General features: G+C 40.0%; 1 protein-coding gene across 7 annotated transcripts; it reads right to left on the bottom strand.

Moving 5' to 3' along the window:
* Positions 1-108: 108 nt before the first annotated feature.
* anapc1 (anaphase promoting complex subunit 1) lies at positions 109-18,684 on the bottom strand. 7 transcript variants are annotated; one of them, XR_013328093.1, is made up of 54 exons: positions 18,507-18,684; positions 17,723-17,962; positions 17,496-17,660; positions 17,371-17,413; positions 17,120-17,217; positions 16,960-17,042; positions 16,440-16,710; positions 15,954-16,117; positions 15,618-15,743; positions 15,350-15,553; positions 15,173-15,277; positions 14,998-15,088; positions 14,844-14,909; positions 14,663-14,776; positions 14,447-14,590; positions 13,938-13,998; positions 13,220-13,275; positions 12,940-13,071; positions 12,761-12,835; positions 12,461-12,577; positions 12,225-12,379; positions 11,022-11,113; positions 10,793-10,941; positions 10,155-10,233; positions 9,822-9,852; positions 9,548-9,624; positions 9,307-9,485; positions 9,140-9,229; positions 8,929-9,068; positions 8,718-8,836; positions 8,371-8,501; positions 8,141-8,281; positions 7,930-8,082; positions 7,634-7,715; positions 7,454-7,545; positions 7,234-7,359; positions 7,073-7,155; positions 6,920-6,998; positions 6,767-6,841; positions 6,638-6,693; positions 6,382-6,529; positions 6,027-6,223; positions 5,427-5,513; positions 5,236-5,353; positions 4,632-4,709; positions 4,487-4,554; positions 4,274-4,412; positions 3,899-3,985; positions 3,736-3,831; positions 3,482-3,668; positions 3,276-3,407; positions 3,010-3,140; positions 2,835-2,936; positions 109-1,070 (listed from the first exon to the last, which is right to left on the bottom strand). XR_013328093.1 is itself a non-coding variant. In XM_077729837.1 (53 exons), exons 2-53 carry the CDS (start codon positions 17,936-17,938, stop codon positions 2,910-2,912), a joined length of 5,955 nt encoding a protein of 1,984 aa, XP_077585963.1. In that variant the 5' UTR covers positions 17,939-17,962; positions 18,507-18,684; the 3' UTR covers positions 2,624-2,909. The 7 variants fall into 7 exon arrangements, 3 of the variants coding, with proteins under 3 accessions (XP_077585963.1, XP_077585964.1, XP_077585962.1); XR_013328094.1 differs by lacking the exon at positions 109-1,070 and adding an exon at positions 1,537-2,122; XR_013328091.1 differs by having other exon boundaries at positions 2,835-3,140.
* Between the last annotated feature and the right edge of the window lie 769 nt (positions 18,685-19,453).

The raw sequence follows: 19,453 nt of genomic DNA, 5'->3' as shown, positions 1-19,453 counted from the left end.
TGCATTATAATGTATATATATATATATATATATATATATACATACATATACATATGCATGTAATTCTGCATTCACTACCTATGTCATACTCATGACCCTTAACAAGACTAAGAGGAAACAAGTATTAGTTTTTTATTTGTATTTCTTAATATGAATTCAATGTTATGTAAAGCATGTTGAATTACCTTGTGTTGAATTGCAACACTATACAGATATATTTGCCTAGTCTTATTCGTGTGTGTATAGAAACTGGGAAAATTCCTGTAAAACTACACGCCAGAAGCAATGATATCATAGTAAAAATAGCGTGCATATTCGTCTGCATGCTTTTCTTGCTTCCTCCTGATATGCAGATAATATTAAAAGTAGCTATGACAAAGTGCTCATTTTAATGTGTTCACAGAGGAAGCCAAAGAAGAAGTAGCAGCAGATGGGCAAAACGTTGCCTGCTCTTTTCACTTCTGCATTTTCATGTAAGGGTTAAAAATTACCTGCTTTTGAGTTCCCAGAATAGAGGGAGGTGACATAACAGCTCTGTGGTGACCTTTTTTGTATAAAAGTTAAGTTAAATAAAATACCAAATTAGTACTTAGCCTGTAACACACTAGCTGCTATTGGTGTCTACCATGTTAATTATTTGTACATATTCAGCCTGAACTGAAAAACTGAAAGCAAAGGTGTTGCATTACATTGCAGGTGACCACAAGCCAACCATGACAATCCTGTGCAGCAAGACGTGAGAAAAGCTCATCACAACTCTTCCGCGGCAACTTAATATAAAAACAAAATGCCACCAACTAAAAGTGAATATCTTCAGCAATCAAAATAATTGCCATGATCATTAGGTGTTATTAAAGAGGGTGGAGATTTTTGGCATTTTGTTTTTTTTGGCTGAAGGTCAGTGCAAATATTTCCTCCATCAGTAGAATGAAGCATAATATTTTCAGTATAAACATCTCCAATTACAAATGGTTGCACAAGTCCTCTTACTTGGAAATACAGGCAACGTGATGAAAGAATGTGAAGAATTAGTCAATTGCGTGGCTCAAGAGGCAGTCAAACAAGTACTCCTAGAATCAAAAGAGGAAGGCATTACAAAAATGAATGCAACATAGATGCCTAGCATAGACACCTTGTTTTTGTTTTGCAAAGCAACTTATACTTTTTCTTTCACCTTTGACTAATCAAAAGATTATTTTGATTACATTCTGACACGCTACTCTCGTGAACTGCTTGTTTTTTATACTAAAAATGTATTCAACTTCTAAACCTTCGGGGTGCTGGAGCTTATCCTAGCTAGGAATGTGCAAAAGGCAGAGTACACTATTTAAAAATGAAATAAATAAGAAGTAAATGTTACTTTTTATATTGTTATTTAAGAAAAAACTCATAAAGAAGAGAAGACTATTAAAACAGGATTTTTAGTCTTTTTTTTTGTTAAGGAATACAATTATTATTAACTAAATTTGGTTGTTAGAGAATCTTTCCCAAATTATTTTCCTTTTATTTTTTATTTAAAAATACATGAATCTATGCATATGTGTGGGCATGGGAAAATAAATACTATAAATAAGAGTATATTTGTAATATATCCCAATAAAAATGGACTGGACATTTAGTGCTGTAAATGGCATTGGCTTGAGCGTTTTTTTTTTTAATTACTTTCTCACTTGCTCTATAGAAGTTAATAATAAGTCATAAACTGGCAGAGCAAGAAACATGGGGTGATAAAACATCAAGAGTTTATCTTGGTAAATTAAATTCTTGACGTGTCAGAAGAAAAAGAGACTTGTAGATTGTAAAACAAGACGGTTTACAGCCAAACTTTTAAAACATGGCCCTGAATCATCAACTAAAAGAGGGTGACAGTTTGAACACTTTGCATTTAAGAACGAGATGACTTCGAGGAAACAAAAATCGCTATCAGAGAGGCCAACACATCCCCTGCGGTGTTTTATCTTGCAAATGTCGTCGAGATAGCGCATCCGGGTGCGACCGAGTTAATAGAACACTGTTATGTTATGAATGTGGTTGGGAGAGCGCGTGAGAGGAGAGGGCGTAGGCCGCTCGTTTGTTTGCATGTTTCTTATTCACCAAGGAATGTTCTCACAGCTGCTAAAGTCTGCAAAGTACAGATTAGAATAGATTATTAGACATCAATGCTGTGTCTTGACCATTGCTGGAATGCATTGTACTTCCCAAAAAGTTTTTCATTGCCAAACTAAAGGGTTACCGCAAAGAAACTTTATAATTTAAGGCTAGATATGTTAATGCAAACCCTGCTAATATTACATTATGAATAATAATGTGAAAGTCATGAACCAAATTGTAATTATAAGCTTCCTTTTGAAGTGTTATGTTAGCCAACAAGGGTCAACGAGGGCCACCATAATTTAGTAAATGATTAGCAAAAGAATCATTCATTTTAATAAGTCAACCTGTTTATTGACAATGCTGACCTCTGAACAACAAATATATATATTTTTTTGTTGTTGTTAAATTTTTGTTTTGTTCTGTCAAAATGGATTGGACGTGCAGCAATGCCAATGGCAGCCAATGAGTTATACAAGTGTCATACAATGAGCCAAATGGTGGTAGAGGGAATTCAAATAAATCTGTCATCGTTTGAAATTGTTTTTAATTGTTCTAAACGGGTAGGATTTTTTTTTGTTAGGGGTCATCAAAATAAGTCTCGTATATCATTCTGTACAGTTGTTTTTTGATAAAAGAAGTATAAAGCAGCATTCTAGTTAGCAATAAATGACTAACATAACAACGAAAGGTAAACATAGCCTTATATTATGCGAAAAATAGAAAAAAAACTTCATGCATACCATCTTTAAACAGATGATTGAGTTTCCCCTCAAACTGGCCAAAAACCTTGACAGAACCTCCATGTAAACTTGACATTATGCAACAACAGTTTGCATTGGGACCTATGCACATGTGCAGAAAGGCCAGTCTGAATGGGATTTAAGGCTAGGAGATAACCTGAGCTTCACCGTGTACCCTTTGGAGTGGAAAAGGTGTCTTCAGCCCGGTGGCACCCTCCAGGAGGACCGGTGCGAGCCGCAACAAGTCTCTGATCGGGATTCCCAACCGTTTGCTGCTGGTCATTAAGACGCCGAGTGAAGTGCAGCCTGCCAGGGCACAAGATATCATTTATGAATGTAAAGTAAATGCCAAGAGATGTGCTTACTGTTTCAGTACAACTCCCATTGGTTAAAGTGTCTGCAGCGGTCAGCTTTACATAGTATTGTATAGTATTTTTTTACCTTGCAGATGCACAAGTTTATTCCTTAGGCACGGAACAGAGCGGTAGATCACAACACCGGCTAAGATGGGAGAGCCAGAACCACCAGAGAGGGTCTTGCCACCAATGTAGGACCTCAGCGCGGAACTGTTGTCTAAAGGATCAATTCACATTAAGAGAGGTCATGATATTGGCTTCCATTTCGAATCCCGACATCAAAAATGTTACCTTTGAGCCAGCAATCCAGTGCCAGATCCACCTTATTTTTCATTACAGGTAAAAACTCAGAGGAGAGCATCGCACCGCAGATGTCAGCGGAACGTTTCAGGGTCCCGTCCCAAAGGTCTACCACCAGACGCATCTGCCACAAGGCGAAGGTGTGCTGCAGTTCGCCGCGACACAGCGCGCCAACCGCCTAAGTAAACAAGACCTTGTTAAGAGGCGCACGAATGACATCACACCGGACGCGTTGACGCACTTACCTGTTCGATGGCCACGTACGTGGGCAGCATTTCTGGGCATTCCTTTGTCACGCACTCGTATAACATGGCCGAAAATAATGCCACCGTCTCTTCCCTCTGTTAAGATATTTCAACCATAGTGGTTTGAATGGATTGGGTGTCCACGGCACTAAAGCAGACTCACCTGATCCATTCCATTTGACGTCTTGCAGAAGGACTCAGCGAAAGACAGCAGGGTGGGTTCTGAGGTGAAGGTGGAGATGTCCTCCACCTGTGTGCACACATCCATAAAATTAGTTCCATTTTGATTTTACTGAAAGCAAAACCAAAAATGTGTGTGAAGAATAGCCGTGCCACTAATTAATTGGATATGGTTGACCTAAATCCAAATCCTCTATATTTCAACAGCATTCATCATGCAACTTTCCTCACCTCCATTAGTTAAGCCAGTTAAGAATGAGGAAATTAAAAAAAGATTTTTGGCAGAATTAAAATCAGTTACAATATTTCTAAATTGGTAAAAATACAACCTTTTTCTATCATTTTTTGACTTATTTACCTTGAAGGCTCTGATTCCAGGGTTGCGTTGCTTAACAGCAGAGGCCAACAGGCTCTTCCAACCCTGAGGATCATCCTTGTATGGCAACTGTCCTGCACGGAGTTTCACATACAAAACACCGTTCCGAGAGAGGATGGACCTGAACCCCGGGAGAGACAAAATGTACTTTAAAATGTGTCTGAGCAAAAAAAAACTTGATATCCGTATTCTCACATAAGGTGTTGAACGTCTTTGATCAGATCGATGGACAGCTCCCAGTATCGAGGACCCTTCACTCGAACCTGCCAGAGCATCAGAGAAGGTATGGATGCCATGCTAAATGGAGTGTCGGTAGTGGAACATTTCTTTTTTTTTTTACCCGTTTGAGAAGGTTCAGTTCAGGTAGCATGGTAGGCGCCACCAGCTCGACTGTGGTCTCATCATACCACTCGGTTTTCTGCCACAAGAGACAAACAAGTGTTTTAACTGGTCAGTCAAACAGAACAACCCTCTGGGTACATTGCAGTGTTATTGTATGCCATAAAAAACTATAAGTTTGGCGACTAGTGCTGATATGGGCCATTTTATATGAACAGCTGGATTTACAAACATGTGACTTTCTGTGGAAACACCAAGAAAACAAGCACAATGTATCGTAAGACTAAGAAGCATTTTTAAAGTTGTTTAGTAAGGATATCATTAAAAAAAACAAAAAAGGGAAACATAAGATTCATCTTTGTGTGACTCACTTTTACTGTTTTTTCCAAAATCAAATGAAATTAAAAAAAAAACACCAGAAGCTTTGGGATCCATGTTTCTGAAAATGTCAACTTCAGAAACTATTTCAATAGGGAATCATTTCTTTCTCAATTGAAACAGCAGTTTAGTAGCTGAAGGGAAACTCACACACGAAGTGCATGCAACCACAGGGGGGGAAGTAGGTACAATGACATAGTAAAACCAAATCTAAGACTTTCTGTAACCTTATAAGTGACATCCAGGAGAGCGTAGCAAGGCTTGAGGGAATCCACATCCACCGGCACGAGGAGGCGGGTCTCGGCCGCCAGCACGGTCAGGTGCCGCAGGGCCTGGAGGTGATAGCTGCACGGATATATAATGAAAGATTTAAAGAGGAAGGAAAAGAATAGATTATGTAACAGTGTACTCATCTTACCGGTTGTCTGTACTATGAGAGGGGAAGTGTGGATAGAGTGCGCACAAGAGGGCGGCAATAGCTGAGTTGGAGGTGCTCAAGGTGAACCTGTTGGTTAGAAAAATATAATAGATCCTAAACATAAAGCATTTTATTCACTACAATATTTGAAAAAGGCAGTGTGAAAGTGTACACAGTCTATTTTAATATGCTGTTTTGATAATAACTCGATGTCACGAGCCACCAGCCGGCCTCTCCACCTTAATAGGGAGTGCCGTTTCAAGTGTGTACTTTGCCTCAAGGAGCCATTATTATTATTATTATTAAAAGAAGAGCGGGGGAAGGGATGGGTCGAGTGATAAAGGGCACTCACATACGAGGTGATAAATCAACGCTGACCGAAAACTATAGTCTAGGATTACTTTTAATCCTAATTTTGACAAGGAATGCCAGAACATAAATAAATTGGCAGTCATTGACTGGTCCTCTAAAACAACAGAAACAAATACAGTGGATGCTATGATTTGTTTACAAAATCAATTTAGAACTGTGATGAACATTTTCAGTCCCCAATCTTTACGCTCTATTGGAATTGTATGTGCTGGTGTGTCATTACGTCACCTTCCCCCTCCCAGGAAAAGCATGCCCAGCGCCATGTGATGAGCCATGTGGAAGCCGTAGTTCATCTCGCCTCCGGTGCGGTAGTGTAGGAAGCGGCAGAGCTGCAGCACTTTCAAGTTTCCCGTGCCGGCCATCACCATGGACATGGACAGGAGAATCATGGACAGTGCTGTCTGCATATTGTAGGAACCCGGCAACTGCAGGAACCATTTGTGGACAGCAAATTATATGGTGACTTAGTGCTGTCTGATATGATGATATTATCACTAAAATCATCAAAAACATTATCGCATCTCTCTTATTTTTACATATTTCACAGCGCTGAAGTGAATACATGTGGTATGTTAAGACTTACCACAGCGGCTGTACCGTATGAAAACATGGATTGCATGAAGCGCTTGGCAAACTCATTGAGGCAGTCAAAGGCGTCCGAATTGGCAGAACCTGCAAAGCGAAGGCCGAGTGCCATGCACGCTCCGGCCGTAATGTAGTCTTGCACTTGGCTGAGAGAATGGAAGAACAAGAAGAGTAATCAACAGAGAAGACCACATTTTCCAAGTTATACAGAACACCAGTATCACACAGATCCATGTTTTTGCAGAAAAACTCACATCCAAATCTCTGTGTTGATGTTTTCTGGTGAATCCATATCAGTCCGCCTCATGATCTGAATAAGAAAAACAAAACACACATCTAAAAATCAATCCTAACAAAAAATGGCCACCTTACCTTTTTCTCACCTGAGGTATGTTACTTTTGACCCACTCTTTCTTAGGTACGATGTCATCCCACATGATGATGCACCTTGCCAGCGTCTGGACAAAGCAATGAGAAGGTCAAGGTTGGGGTGTAAAAAAAAAATCTAAATTGATCTTAAATAACACGAGACTAACTCTTAGAAGGAGAAATTCTGGTTTTATGAAATCCAGCAGGAACCAAGTGTCTGGAGGTTTCAGCCAATCAGCTATTGACCTAGTGGAGCATAAAATCTCAATAAGATTTCCCTATAGTAGAAATTCATCTGCAAGATCAGTCCCATTTCTCACCGGTTGTTTGTCTTTAGGTAGATCATGGCGAGGGCCAATGTGGCCCCAGGACATGTCACGTCTACATTAATTGTGTCACCTTCCTGTAAACATGAACACACCTCAGTCAGTTTGATGGTGCATTATTTGAGGAGCACAAAAATATATTGAGTGATACGTACCTTGATCTGGTAACTGTGTCTCTCTCTGATAGCTCCGACTGGGGCTTTGCGGTGTCCCCCTACCATGTACTGATACAACTGTTCAGGAACATTGAGGTCACCCATCCCAATCAGGTTGCTTCCTTGCTGCAGGAGAAGAAGTAAATTAAGTACTGTCATTTTCTAACAATAAACTACTATTTTTCCTGCATCTGTGCGTCTAATTCATGGATTTACTTACTCCAAGGCAGACCATTCCGAGAGCTAATCCTGCAGCTAGGGAGTATGACTCCCTATCTGTGCAGTATTCCATCTCTGGACCTGGAGGCCGCCCTGAAATAAACCCCCATAGGGATACACACAATCATTTATATGGCTATACTTAATCACATGTTAAGAAAATTAGCACTTGGGTGCTCACCTATCTCAGAGAGGAGAACTTCAGCCATGTGTCTGTGTCCTGTTCCCTGGTACACAAGTCCAATGCCAATTACAGAAGCAACCTGTAAACATGAAGCAAAAGTGTGTTGTTGTTTTTTATTTGGATAGGATTGACTGCTGTAAGCGATTGACCACGGGATACCATCCCTCCCTGTCCAAATGGATTGGACATCTACTGCAGTCAATGGCTCGAGAATATGATCATTCAAGGCCAGGTGTCCCAAGTAAGTATACTGCTGTCAATGTAGCGAATGAGTTAATGCCTGCCAATCTTACTTGAATGTTGTGGGGAACATCCAACTCAGTGGAGGTAGGAGGTAGCAAGGCCGGAATGTGGATGCTAAGCAGGCTGGTGGTCGTCATGTCCATCGTGCCCAGTCGGGCTGCGGCCACGCCGATTAGAAGCCCGATGCTGGTCATCTCGTGGCCCTGGCAAAGAAAGGATGAAGTTGAGCTACAACCTTTTTACATTGACATGTCTGTCTACCTTTGCAAGGTAGTCGTGTATGTTGAGTGTCCCCAGCTTAGTGAGGTGCCCATTGAGGCCAAGTGCCATGAGGAAGCCGGCGTGTTCGTTGGCCAACTCTTGGTTCTTGTTTTTGTTGTAAATGATCCAAGCCGAGTCCACCTGACATATAAGACACACATAAATAGAGATTGAATTGATTTCTTCTTTCTGTTTTTTTTGCGCACACATCAGGAAAAAAACCTACTCACCTGTGAGGCAGGTGCAATCTTAAGTCCAGCCGCCACACCGTTGTGGAAGCTAGGCCAACTCGTCATGTTTGCGGGTACATCAATGTTGCCGCTGTTCAGGTCCACCATAGCATTCCTGGGTGGTGCACGACCTGAGCCACAACAAGAACATTAACACTCTCTACAAAAAATACATAAGAAGATCATAACTTATTAAAACATTAATTGCAGTGCATTAATATTAGTGTGAGTACTGTCTTTCTGCATCGTTTTTCCTAAGAAATGCTAAAATAATGATGATACTGGTATAAAATTGGGACTACACAAATTTTAAATACCTACTCGTCATGTTTTGTTTATTTCCGTACCTGTTAGATTAAGTTTAGGAATGGGTAAAAGTTCTGTTGGAACAGGCTGGTAGGAAAACATTGTGAAGAGCCCTCTTCCTACTGGAAGCGACATGGTTCTTTGACACAGTTGCAGGAGTCTGAAATGAATAGAAGATGAAAAGGGTATCCAAATTGCTAAGAGGAAATTGTCCTAGTCTTTTTTGTCAGGACACATGCAAAAAAGACTTACTTGTTCTCCTTCTCCTCGATGTACTCATGGTCAGAGACCTCTGGAAGCTGGACGACACTGACCCGGACTGGCTTGGAGCTCTGTAGTAGCCTCCGGACCTCCTGGACTCTCAGATCATGACTCCAGATCAGTTCTGTGACCTACCGCGTGCATGAGAGGAGGAAATTGACTCGAACATCACTATATCCTACAAAAAAAATAAAGGAAGTACCTCCTGGATGATATCCGACATGCCATCCTCCTCCTCTTCGTCGGCTTCGGTGGTCGCGGGAGGCTCCAAAGATAAGCTGGAACCTACAGACTGTACACGTACACAAGAATATGAAGTAGCATGTCGAAAAAACGCTTATGCCAAACTGAAACGACATTTCCACTCACAGATTTGCTTTTCGCCGGGTTGGTGTTGTGGGCTTGTCTCGTCCGGTCCTGCCGGCCAATCAGGAGGCAAACTTCCTCCGACCAATCGGCGCATGGCTGCTTACGGCAGTGGTAGATGGCCTCTCGTATGGGCAGAGCCACACCAAATGGTACGGTCTCCAGGTCCTTTAGGGTGAAACCTGAATAATACAATCAAAAATGAGAATAAGCCATAATATGCAACATCAACAAAAATGTTTACCTTGAGAAGCCAGCCAGACAACAAGCTGTTCGGCTAAACTCTCACTGCAGGACTTGACTTGGTCCACACTTGCATGTCTACAATAAAAACAACATCTAATAAGTCAGTGAGTACCACATATAACTTTTTTTAGAGACAAAAACGGACCGAAGAGATGTAAAGTGTGATCAACATTTTAGGGACCAATACCACCCTGGTCACAACTTGTTCAAATAGACTTATAGGATAGTTTGACATGGTGGCTTTTTTTCCACAACACAATGAAGTTGTTTACCTTCCATAGTGCTTCTCATTGGTCTTCTGACCTGAGGAAGAAAAGAGAGAAAGCGCTCAATAGTTTTAAATTAAAAAACCTGGACATGCAAATGACTCTTTCAATGCTCTATTGTTCCCATGTTGGGAGTCGATGACATTTGCATGAACAAGACTGGATGCTATCACACCATGCACAAAAGTCAAATATTTCATCCTGGTCTCTTTTACAAAGCAAAACTCAGGTGTCAATTACCTTTATATTAGCTTTCTGAACCATTGCAGGCCAGCTAATAAGGCGGCAGTGTCAACAGAGCACGTGTTTGACCCATTTACTCACAGAGCGAATACTAACCGGGAGAAAGCTTCATCAGGTACTCTGAAAAATTGGATGTAGTCGCATTGGTGTCCCCACCAATGTATAGAGCGTAACTCTTTGATAGAAGACATGAAAGAAAAGAAAAAGTCTTACTCAGAATATGTATTTACTTTCTAGGATAACATTTAATCTAAAAAATAAATAAAAATCAAATGCCTTGAAAAGTATTATTTCCATTAGATAAAAAGGCATGTTTTGAGGAATTTGTACTTGTTCCATTGGCATTTTTTTACTAGTTTTAAAGAAACAGTAACTATTTTTTTTAAAATAATAATTGTAAATATGTATACTCTGAATATTTTAGAATTAGTGGTCGATGCCAGGTTTGCCAGTGAAAAGGGAAGAAACCTAATCACTCTCAACAAAACAAAAATGGAAAAGCATGACTATTTCACATTCATAATGGAGAAGGTTTTGTTTTTCGCTGGATGAATCAACAGTTGAACCTTTTTACTACACTGGCAAATTACAGCATGTTAGCTTTTTCTACTAATAAAAAGAGATAATTGCTCATCATACAACAAAACGCACACGGAGAACTCTTTACCCTCACATACTGAAAGTCAGAGCATGTATACATGGATCCCTTTTCTCGACATTTTGAGCACACGTACAAGAATTAGCAGCCGGACTCGGTGGCAGATGCCGGGTAGATAAGGGAAAGGCACGACCTTCTCCCTTCGAAGACAGCTACTGAGCCAACTGAAGATGCAAGGGGGCTCTGCCCGTAGAAAGGATGGATATTGCATCTGTCCAATTAGAGCTGAGAACATTAAAAAAAATGGGTAAAATGGGTATGTTCTGCTTATCCAAAAACATCACTGTTACATTATAAAGTCTTACACTGGTCAATGTAGCAGCTTTCGGTGAATGTGCTCATTAACGAGGGGTAGTCTCTCCAGTATAGATCAAGATAGTCCGCCAAATGGAGGTCTCTGCAAAGAAAATGTTTCAAAGATATATATATTTTTTAAAAAGAACACATGAACAGAAAAGAACTACATGTGCACATACAGTATATTCCTGTTTAAAACCAGGATAAAAGGTCAATTCTGCTCTTCTCGTGACATTCCGCTTTGTTGTGGAGTGGTAATTAAACGTATGAGTCAGAAGCATTCTATTTTTAACTTCATACGATCAATAGTTTTTCATTTGGCACAGACCGTTTGTCCAAAAGGGAGAAGATTAATTCATTTTAAAACCAGAAACAAAAAAAAAAATATATATTTTTTTTTAATAGTGGGTTGCTAATATAGAATGGAATACTCCATTGAATGGTAACAAAAATTAGTATCCATTCAGAATATTCAACTCACGAATGAATAAATAAAAAGAAAGACGCAAACTTCATAGACACAGAACACTGAAGTTGTTTCCTCCAAAAGGTTCAGTGTGGCACATGATAACAATCAAACGTCGGGGGTGGTGATGATGACAAAAAAACGCGGCGTGGGAAGTTAAAGCGCGTTTCGGTGTGAATATGTCACATTATATTTGGCATTGCGACTGCACAATTGACCAACATTTGTTCTGAAGTACTATTCCAACTGTAGCATTCTGGGAATAGAGTTTATCGAGTGCTTTTTACTTTCAAGTGTTGCCGCGTGCTGATTGTGAACGCTGCCATGTGATCTGGCAACCACTCAATACCAATCAGACCAAGATTCGAACCTAATTAGCAGAGGTGGACTCCCTGAATGTTCAAAATGAATAGCAGTCTATGCCAAACAATGACCCTGAAAATTGCGTCTCATTCAGATACACACAACGTGAAAATCAATTTTTTCCTTTTCCAATTCAGTTAGGTATATAATCTGGAAGTGGCCTATATTTATTTATTAGTATAATTATTCATTTTAAAGTGTATAGATTGTTTCTGCCAATTGATGAGTGTCTACAACCATTTAATGCGCAAATTACAATTTTCATCCTAAACCTTTTAGTGAACTTATTGGCTGCCACTTAGCTAGACGTCCAATCTATTTTGACTCATTACCAAAAATAGTCACATTTATTAATAATAACAACAAGAATCCTGGTGGTTACCTGGCGAGCTGCTGCAACAAACACACCAAAGACGACGTGGCTCTCTCGCGGAGCAACTCGTTGAGCATCAGCTCTTGATAGAGCAGGTGGAGAACGTAGAACAGAGCTGGAATGTGCGTAAAAAGTGGCGCCGTGTTGTCCAAAGTTGGCGACGACTAAGAAATAAACATATGATTTTGAGTTGAACAATTCACAAAGACCTCTCAAAATGTTATTGATGTTTTGAACTGGCTTACTGATGATAAGTCCCCTGACTCCATGATGATGCTTCCGTTAAAAACACCAGAGTCTGCTGGCTTACAGTGGGAAACCATCTGGCGGTGGTATTTAGACCGTAGCAAGTATTCCCAGTCCTAAACAGGAAGGTTTTCATTAGTTTGTTATTAAGCATAATTTCAACAGAAATAGTATATTATCATCGGTGGCTGATTGACATTTGAAACTTGTCTTTTTCTATGGTGAGAACACAATGTTAACTGATAGACATTAAAACCAGCTTTCATAATTTTAAACAAAGTGTATGACTAGTTACACACCTCATCAGAGCCTTCATCACATGGACGAGCTTTCTTGGCTGCAATCACCGGTGAGAGTGGCACTTCAAAATGTAACTAGGAGATAAGCACAGGGCATTAGTGTTACTATTTAAAGTCAGAATGAGTTTGCCTCAGTTTTAATTGCAGAAAAAAAAGGAAGAAAACAAAAAACGGCTCACGTTTCTTGTCCAGGTCAAACGCTCTGTGTTATAACCCATTAGCGACAGGAAACAAGTGACAAAATAGTTCCATTCACTATGGACACTAGTGCCACCCGGCGCGTTGTTGATGGTGTACCACTTGACCAAAACCTTCAAGAACATGTGAAATTTTAAATTTGACAATGAAAAAAATAATAAATAATGGAAATATTAGTCCATTGGAAAACTTCTTATGAATTCCATAACTGTGAACATTGGTTCAAAAGAAAAAAGATGATGTTCAAAAGTCTCCACAAACCTTCATTGCAGCTTCCTTAGGGAGGATGAACCTAATTGCCTGAAGACATTTCTTCACTAAATAAAAATAAAGTAAGAATTAAACAGCAGAAATTTTATATCTGATTTCAACTATTACAGCACCATTGGTGATGTAGTCTCTTTAAATTATTTGATCACATGTACTAGATATCTAAACCGTTACAAATCGGCTGTCACCTTCTCACTTAAAAATGATGTGGACGTCTAAAGCGGACTGACAATGCCAGTAAGTAAGGTAAAATACAAGAAATCATTACTCATTGCTCACTCACAAAGAATTCAACAGTAGCAATAAAAATGTCTTCATTGGATATGCCCAATTGAAAAGGTCATTGGCGCAGCAGCTGAATGCCGTTTCATTAAGCAAGATTGATTACTAAATAAGGGGAAGAGACGGCAAAAAAACGGATGCATACAAAGTGTATGTAGTTATTTGTAAACGTGGTGTGAAATTACTTCCATTTAGGATGTAACAATGTAACTTTCCATCAACATTTTGAGTTTATTACTTATTACGGGAATACTAGTCAGCTTGGTTGGGGATATGATGGTGATGTCTGCAGTATGTCTGGTTTACACATCTAAGACTTTCATTTACATGTATTACATTAAAGTAGTAATATATATTTTTTAAATAGTACTCAGATATTTCTATGAAAGTGTCTCTAATATAGCTGCATGCAAGTAAGGATGCTTACCCAACTCAGAAGTAGCAATGTTTGGGATGGAGATTCTAAGCAAGGTGCCATTGCTTAATTCCTACAGAAACATAAGATTTTTTGAAATTCAATGATTTAAATGCTTAAATTAATAGACAACACCAAGTGTAAATGGCCATATATTTTTCCAGCGTATTTAAGCATTCCTGAATTTACATTTAACATTTAACAAATATACATCACAGAGAATAAGCATCACTATAGGAAACAAAATGGGAAACTCCTAAAATAAAAACAAATTATTCATTTGAAAACAAAGAGAACATTTTTGAAAATGAATTAAATAAAACAATTTAAATAAACAAAATAACGAAACAAGTGTATTTGAAAATGAAATGAATAAGAATCTTATTAGTAGTATTATTATATAAGATTATTATTAAATCCTTGCTTTAAAAAAATCATCCATTCATTTTCTAAAATGCTCATCATCACAAAGGCTATGTGAGATTATTTTTAAGTTCATATGACCCAGAGGGTAAACTTACCAATGTTATACGATTACTGACAGGGTCTCTCAAGGCGTTGATGTAAGGCAAGGCCTGCTGGAAGGCGTAGTCCTCTAGAAAAGAGCCTTCATGGTGCTTCATGTTAAGAATCCTCTTCTCGCTCACTGGTGATGGCATGGCAGTCTGGATGAGGAAATCAGAACAGACATTAAACACATACTAAAAACATTTTCCCCTGATGTAGCTACAACCCACCTCGTCCAGTCTTTGCAAGTGCCTGTTGCTAGCATTAACAGGTGTGCTAACTTGCACACCTGCTGTTGGCAAGGCAGATGACGGCAAGAGGCCAGGCACAAACACCTTGCTGACCTAAAAGAAATAAAACAAGAATAAGTACATTTTATGTGTGAAAGAGAAATTCCATTGTGATTCATACCCGGGTGACCCCGGTGTAAAGAACAAGGCTTCCGCAGGCTTCGAGAACCAACATAGCGCCGATGTTCTGCAAGAAAGCTCATTTAGTTTTGTGTAATTCTATTTTTTTTTTAAATCACATTTGATGTTGATGGTACTAAAAAAAAGAGTTTCACCTGGAGAGGCTCGGCATCTTTGGCAGAGATGTTTGTTACAGAGGTGAAAATGAGTTGAGACATATCGTTGCTCTCCATGAATTTTACACACCTGAAGGGCCCACGATAAAAAAGGATTTCAGTATGTCAAAAAAAAAACAACAAAAGTAACAACAGTACTTGGCCGGGTTCTGACCGTAGTTGCTGGTGCGACTCCACAAGAAAGCACAAGTAGCGGTTCTCGCAAAGGTCGGAGGTCAAGAATACTTTGGAAGCTTGGCTGCTCATCTCTCGGTCCAGGCTGGAAATCAACCAAATTGGTTAATCAAATATATTTTGAACAAACAATTGAACAACAAATCCGTTTTCCAACCTGTGGCAAGCGGTCGTCTCGCTCCACAGATGATCCATGCAAAGTTCAGGAACAATAGGTCCCATCACTGTCTCATTGATGGTACTGTTGAGCGAATGTCCAGCGCCCTGGTGTGGGCCCACCGGCGACGACACGTGAAGGCTCGTGTTGAAGCGAGCCCCGCCCGATAAAGATGGAGCAGCCATTCCAGGGGAATGATCCCGACTGTGTGGAAAGAGGAGCATGTTGACTGTCTTAGTTGCCTACATTTTGGGGTCAATAAACTTACCTGAGATCAGCCATCTTGGATATGCCTGGGGAATGGATGCGGGACGGTATGGCTGGTGAGGACATTCTGCCTTGGTGGCTGTGCAGATTATTGTAGTGAAATGGAGAGTTGGCAGCAATGGAACCGCTAAAATGACATCAGCAAAGAGGATTCCTTCACACATTAGTTGCCATTGACATTTTTACAGTGAAGTGCTTTTGTGGTTTCACGCTGTAAACACGACAGTGTTACAGCATTCTATAATTGTTAAATTAGCAAACTATATAGCGAGCATTTTTTAAATTTAAAATGTATTAAATTTGACTGGTGTGTACTTTAGTATGTCATTTGCGATACCTTGATCCAACACTGGGATTAAACCGAGCTGCCTTGCTGCTGCTGCTGCAAGGGGATTCCAGGTGAGAGTTGTTGCGCAGGTGCGACATCAGGACCCCCGTGGCCAGGAAGCCCAGCGGTTCACCAAAGGGCTCGCTCGGACCACCAAGCACAGCACAGCTTTCCTGTTGGAGGTTAAATGAGTGGGTACCTGTTAGGGTTGTCAAAAGTATTTAAATTTTGTTCCCAAAACTATTGATAATCAGTTAAAAATCAGTTAAAATTTTGTTCCCAAAACTATTGATAATCAGAAAAAAAACATTTAAATTTTACATTTATATAAAAGGGAAAATAGAATTGACCATATTTTGAGGGTTAATATCAAGTTGAGAATAACTTTAGTACTACGAGTAATGGTGCCTTATGACATTCCCCCTGCAAATATTTTAGTTGTAGGGCTAATAAAGGTTATCTTTATCTATTTGGAGTAGCTACATGAATGCAAACCTCCTGGGTGACCTTGCGCAGGCTCCAAACCGAGTGTATTCCCTGATCGGTGTTGTAAGAAACCAGGATGGAGGGCCGACAACAGGTGAAGACGATCTTCATGCTGGGATCGGAAATGTACTCCACACGAGAGCCATCGCCTGGGGGGGAAAAACAATAAATGACAAAACCTGACACAGTCCACTTGTGAGTTTTACCTGTGGTTTTGCACACCCATGGCGCCACCTCATCTATTGGATGCAGCATGCTGAAGACGGTAGGAAGACACTCGCTTTGAAGGAACAAATGTTTTGGGGTTAGGAAAAGCATATTAATTTTTTTGACTGCCATTGAGTGTAATAGACTTTGAATTCGAACTCAGTTTAGATTTTGTTTACAATTCACATTTCAAGATACATTGCAGCATATCATTATTGAGACTAAATAGAAACCAATTCATCAACTAATCAGAAAAATTGGTTAGCAACCAACTATCAAAATAATTTAGTTTGTGGCAGTCCTAGCATGTGCTAGCATTTACCCTGGGGAGTTAAACTGTCCATCAGCTGCTGTAATTTTACGCTGTAGCAACAGTCCAAATTTAGTCGGCCAGACTTTAGACACCTAAGGAAGAGAAGATTTTTTTTTTAATTTATTTATTTATTTTTTATTATTGCATTTGCATCAGATGGGGGTCTCACCTGGAATGGGAGAGGCGAGAGGAAATCCTTGCCGGTCACTGTGTGGATGTTGATGCATCCATTCTGCACAATGCACACAGTGCGCTCCACCGTATCATCTATGACAAACAACATGTATCACGTAGTTTAATTGTATTCACTTTGTTTTTCACTTCGGTGCACACAGTTTTAGGTTGCAGCACTCCTTGATGAATCATATTAATTCATCCATATAATGAACTTTTTTTTTTTCCACCATGATGACACATTACCGTCTTTTTTGCTCGGGAGAACAGGAAAGTCACACCATAATGCCTGCAGATAGAAATAAAAAATACCATGTTGTGTATATTGTCTCCTCTCATGAACGTTGGCTTAAATTTCCTAAAATGCTAACCTGCTCAACTGGGCTGTCTACAGTGAAGGCTTTATAAACGTTGGAGCTTTGTCCCCGGCTGCCGCGGGTCCAGACTACCACGTTCCCGGCGACGTAAAGTTCCTCTTCAACCTCCACATCCTGCTCCAAAGATTGGACGTAGCCTTTCCTCAGCTGCCAACTTTCCTGTCAACCAAACATCCCGCCTATGAATTACAAAATTCCCAGTTTAACCAACTGAGTCTTACCCTCTCTCTTTCTTGAAGGCTAACCTCCTGCAGGGAGCCGGCCAGGCCGGCGGCACAGTCCGACGACCAAAGCTCAGAGGCAGGCTGCAGCTCCCGTAGCTGCAGGTTGAAGGCGTTGGGGTGGTTCCTGCAGTGATCACGGCCAAACGGGACAAACGGATGCAATTCCCCTGCGGCAATCATCGTGGCTGTCTCTTCATACACGACGTCCGACATGAGTCCCAGATATCAGCATTATTTCTGGAAAATAATGAAGTTTAATAAATACACAATTCTTCTGACGTCTATTGATGTATGCAGTACATGAATGCATTGCAGTGCAGTAAAGTGGTTTCTCCCCCTGACGTTGGTGCAGCCAGTCTGGGTTCAATTCCCACTCGATGGCAGAGATTGTGAGTTAGAGTGGTCGTTTGTCTCTTTGCCTACCATAAGGATTATAGGCTACCAGTCTAGGGTGTAATTTGCTTTGCGCCCGATGTTATCTGGGACAGGGTCCAGCACCCCTTACACTGATGCGCGGGATGGAAGACCATCTCATCACAACCCATGCCTGTAATAACTAATTTATTGACCCCAATAAGGAGACTCAACAATCGTAAACGATGTCAGTTATGATCATTAGTTCTGCAAATCGACATGCTATGCATTGATTGAAGACAGGCATTTTGACAGGTGAGTTATCCACGCGTAAATAGCCGGTGGTGCGTTTACGGACCACAATGCCATGCTAACTTAGCTAACAGTAGCTGCTCAGTTTTAGTAAGAAATCAACGCGATCACCAACCTGATAATAACGAAGATTGTGGCTCTTATCGTGGAGTCCGTGTCCACCTGATCTATCAAGGTGTGGGTTGAATGCAATGTGGAAAGATGGAATATAAAGGAAAACAGACAATTTCGACTAGCGGCAACTTTTCAATTGGCCGCCGACATGTTTGCTGTCTTGGTATTCATCCGCTTCCTGCAACTCCACCAATCGGAGCGCGGTGCGTGTTTACGCCTTCCCTACAACTACACGCCCTTCTGAAAAAAATTATACATAGATTTTTTTAAAAAAGGTTAATGAATAATACAAATGAGCTATAACAATCTACATTTTTTTGTTAAATTAGTATGATACTTATACTTAAACATGGCATTTGACTTCATAATCGCCTGTCGTGCAATTATAACATATAATTAAATATGTTATTTAATATCCATTTACAGTATTCTTAAATGTTTTCGCTTCATACTTGGAAAATAGACACAGTGCTTCGCTTTTTGGAAGCTGGTACAATATTTTTTGTTAACGATTGTTTTTGAATACAGTCTTAATTTTTTAGGTCATTTTAAAAAAATATCTAATTATCACAATACTATTGAATATAACTACTTGTCTCCCTATACCACTTACTTTACGTGTGTACAGTATTCATCTTCTTGCAATAGTGACTATAGTCAAAAGGAGTCTCAATTGTATACATATATTTTTTGTTTGTTTTTATCCCATTACTGCAGTCCCGCCCCCATATTTTGTAAAGCCGCTAAATTGTTGTATAACGTGAAAACTTGCATGGGCCTAAGTCCTACGCACGCTTCCATTCATTGCTCACTCAAAAAAGCCAAACGGCACAAATTGCCCGTTTTCACGCATCTCCCGTTCAAAACATGGAAATTGACTCACATGCCACTTAACGGTCATCCATTTTGCTCACTGTAAATTAAGGTCATCCTGCCATAACTTTCATG

The sequence above is a fragment of the Stigmatopora nigra genome, chromosome 12 (genome assembly GCF_051989575.1).
Source record: "Stigmatopora nigra isolate UIUO_SnigA chromosome 12, RoL_Snig_1.1, whole genome shotgun sequence".
Classification (NCBI taxonomy): Eukaryota; Metazoa; Chordata; class Actinopteri; order Syngnathiformes; family Syngnathidae; genus Stigmatopora; species Stigmatopora nigra.
Note: the sequence above shows the minus strand (reverse complement) of the source record. Positions and strands in the feature narration are given on the sequence as shown.

What these genes read in the sequence shown, in the direction of transcription:
- anapc1 (XM_077729836.1), bottom strand. Translation starts at nt 17,938, where the DNA reads ATGTCGGACGTCGTGTATGAAGAGACAGCCACGATGATTGCCGCAGGG. An exon ending in TTTACACCGGGGTCACCCGG is followed by an intron (nt 14,777 to 14,843) that starts GTATGAATCACA and finishes TATTTCTTTTAG; the next exon opens with GTCAGCAAGGTGTTTGTGCC. An exon ending in TGTCTGGCTGGCTTCTCAAG is followed by an intron (nt 9,486 to 9,547) that starts GTAAACATTTTT and finishes TGTATTATTCAG; the next exon opens with GTTTCACCCTAAAGGACCTG.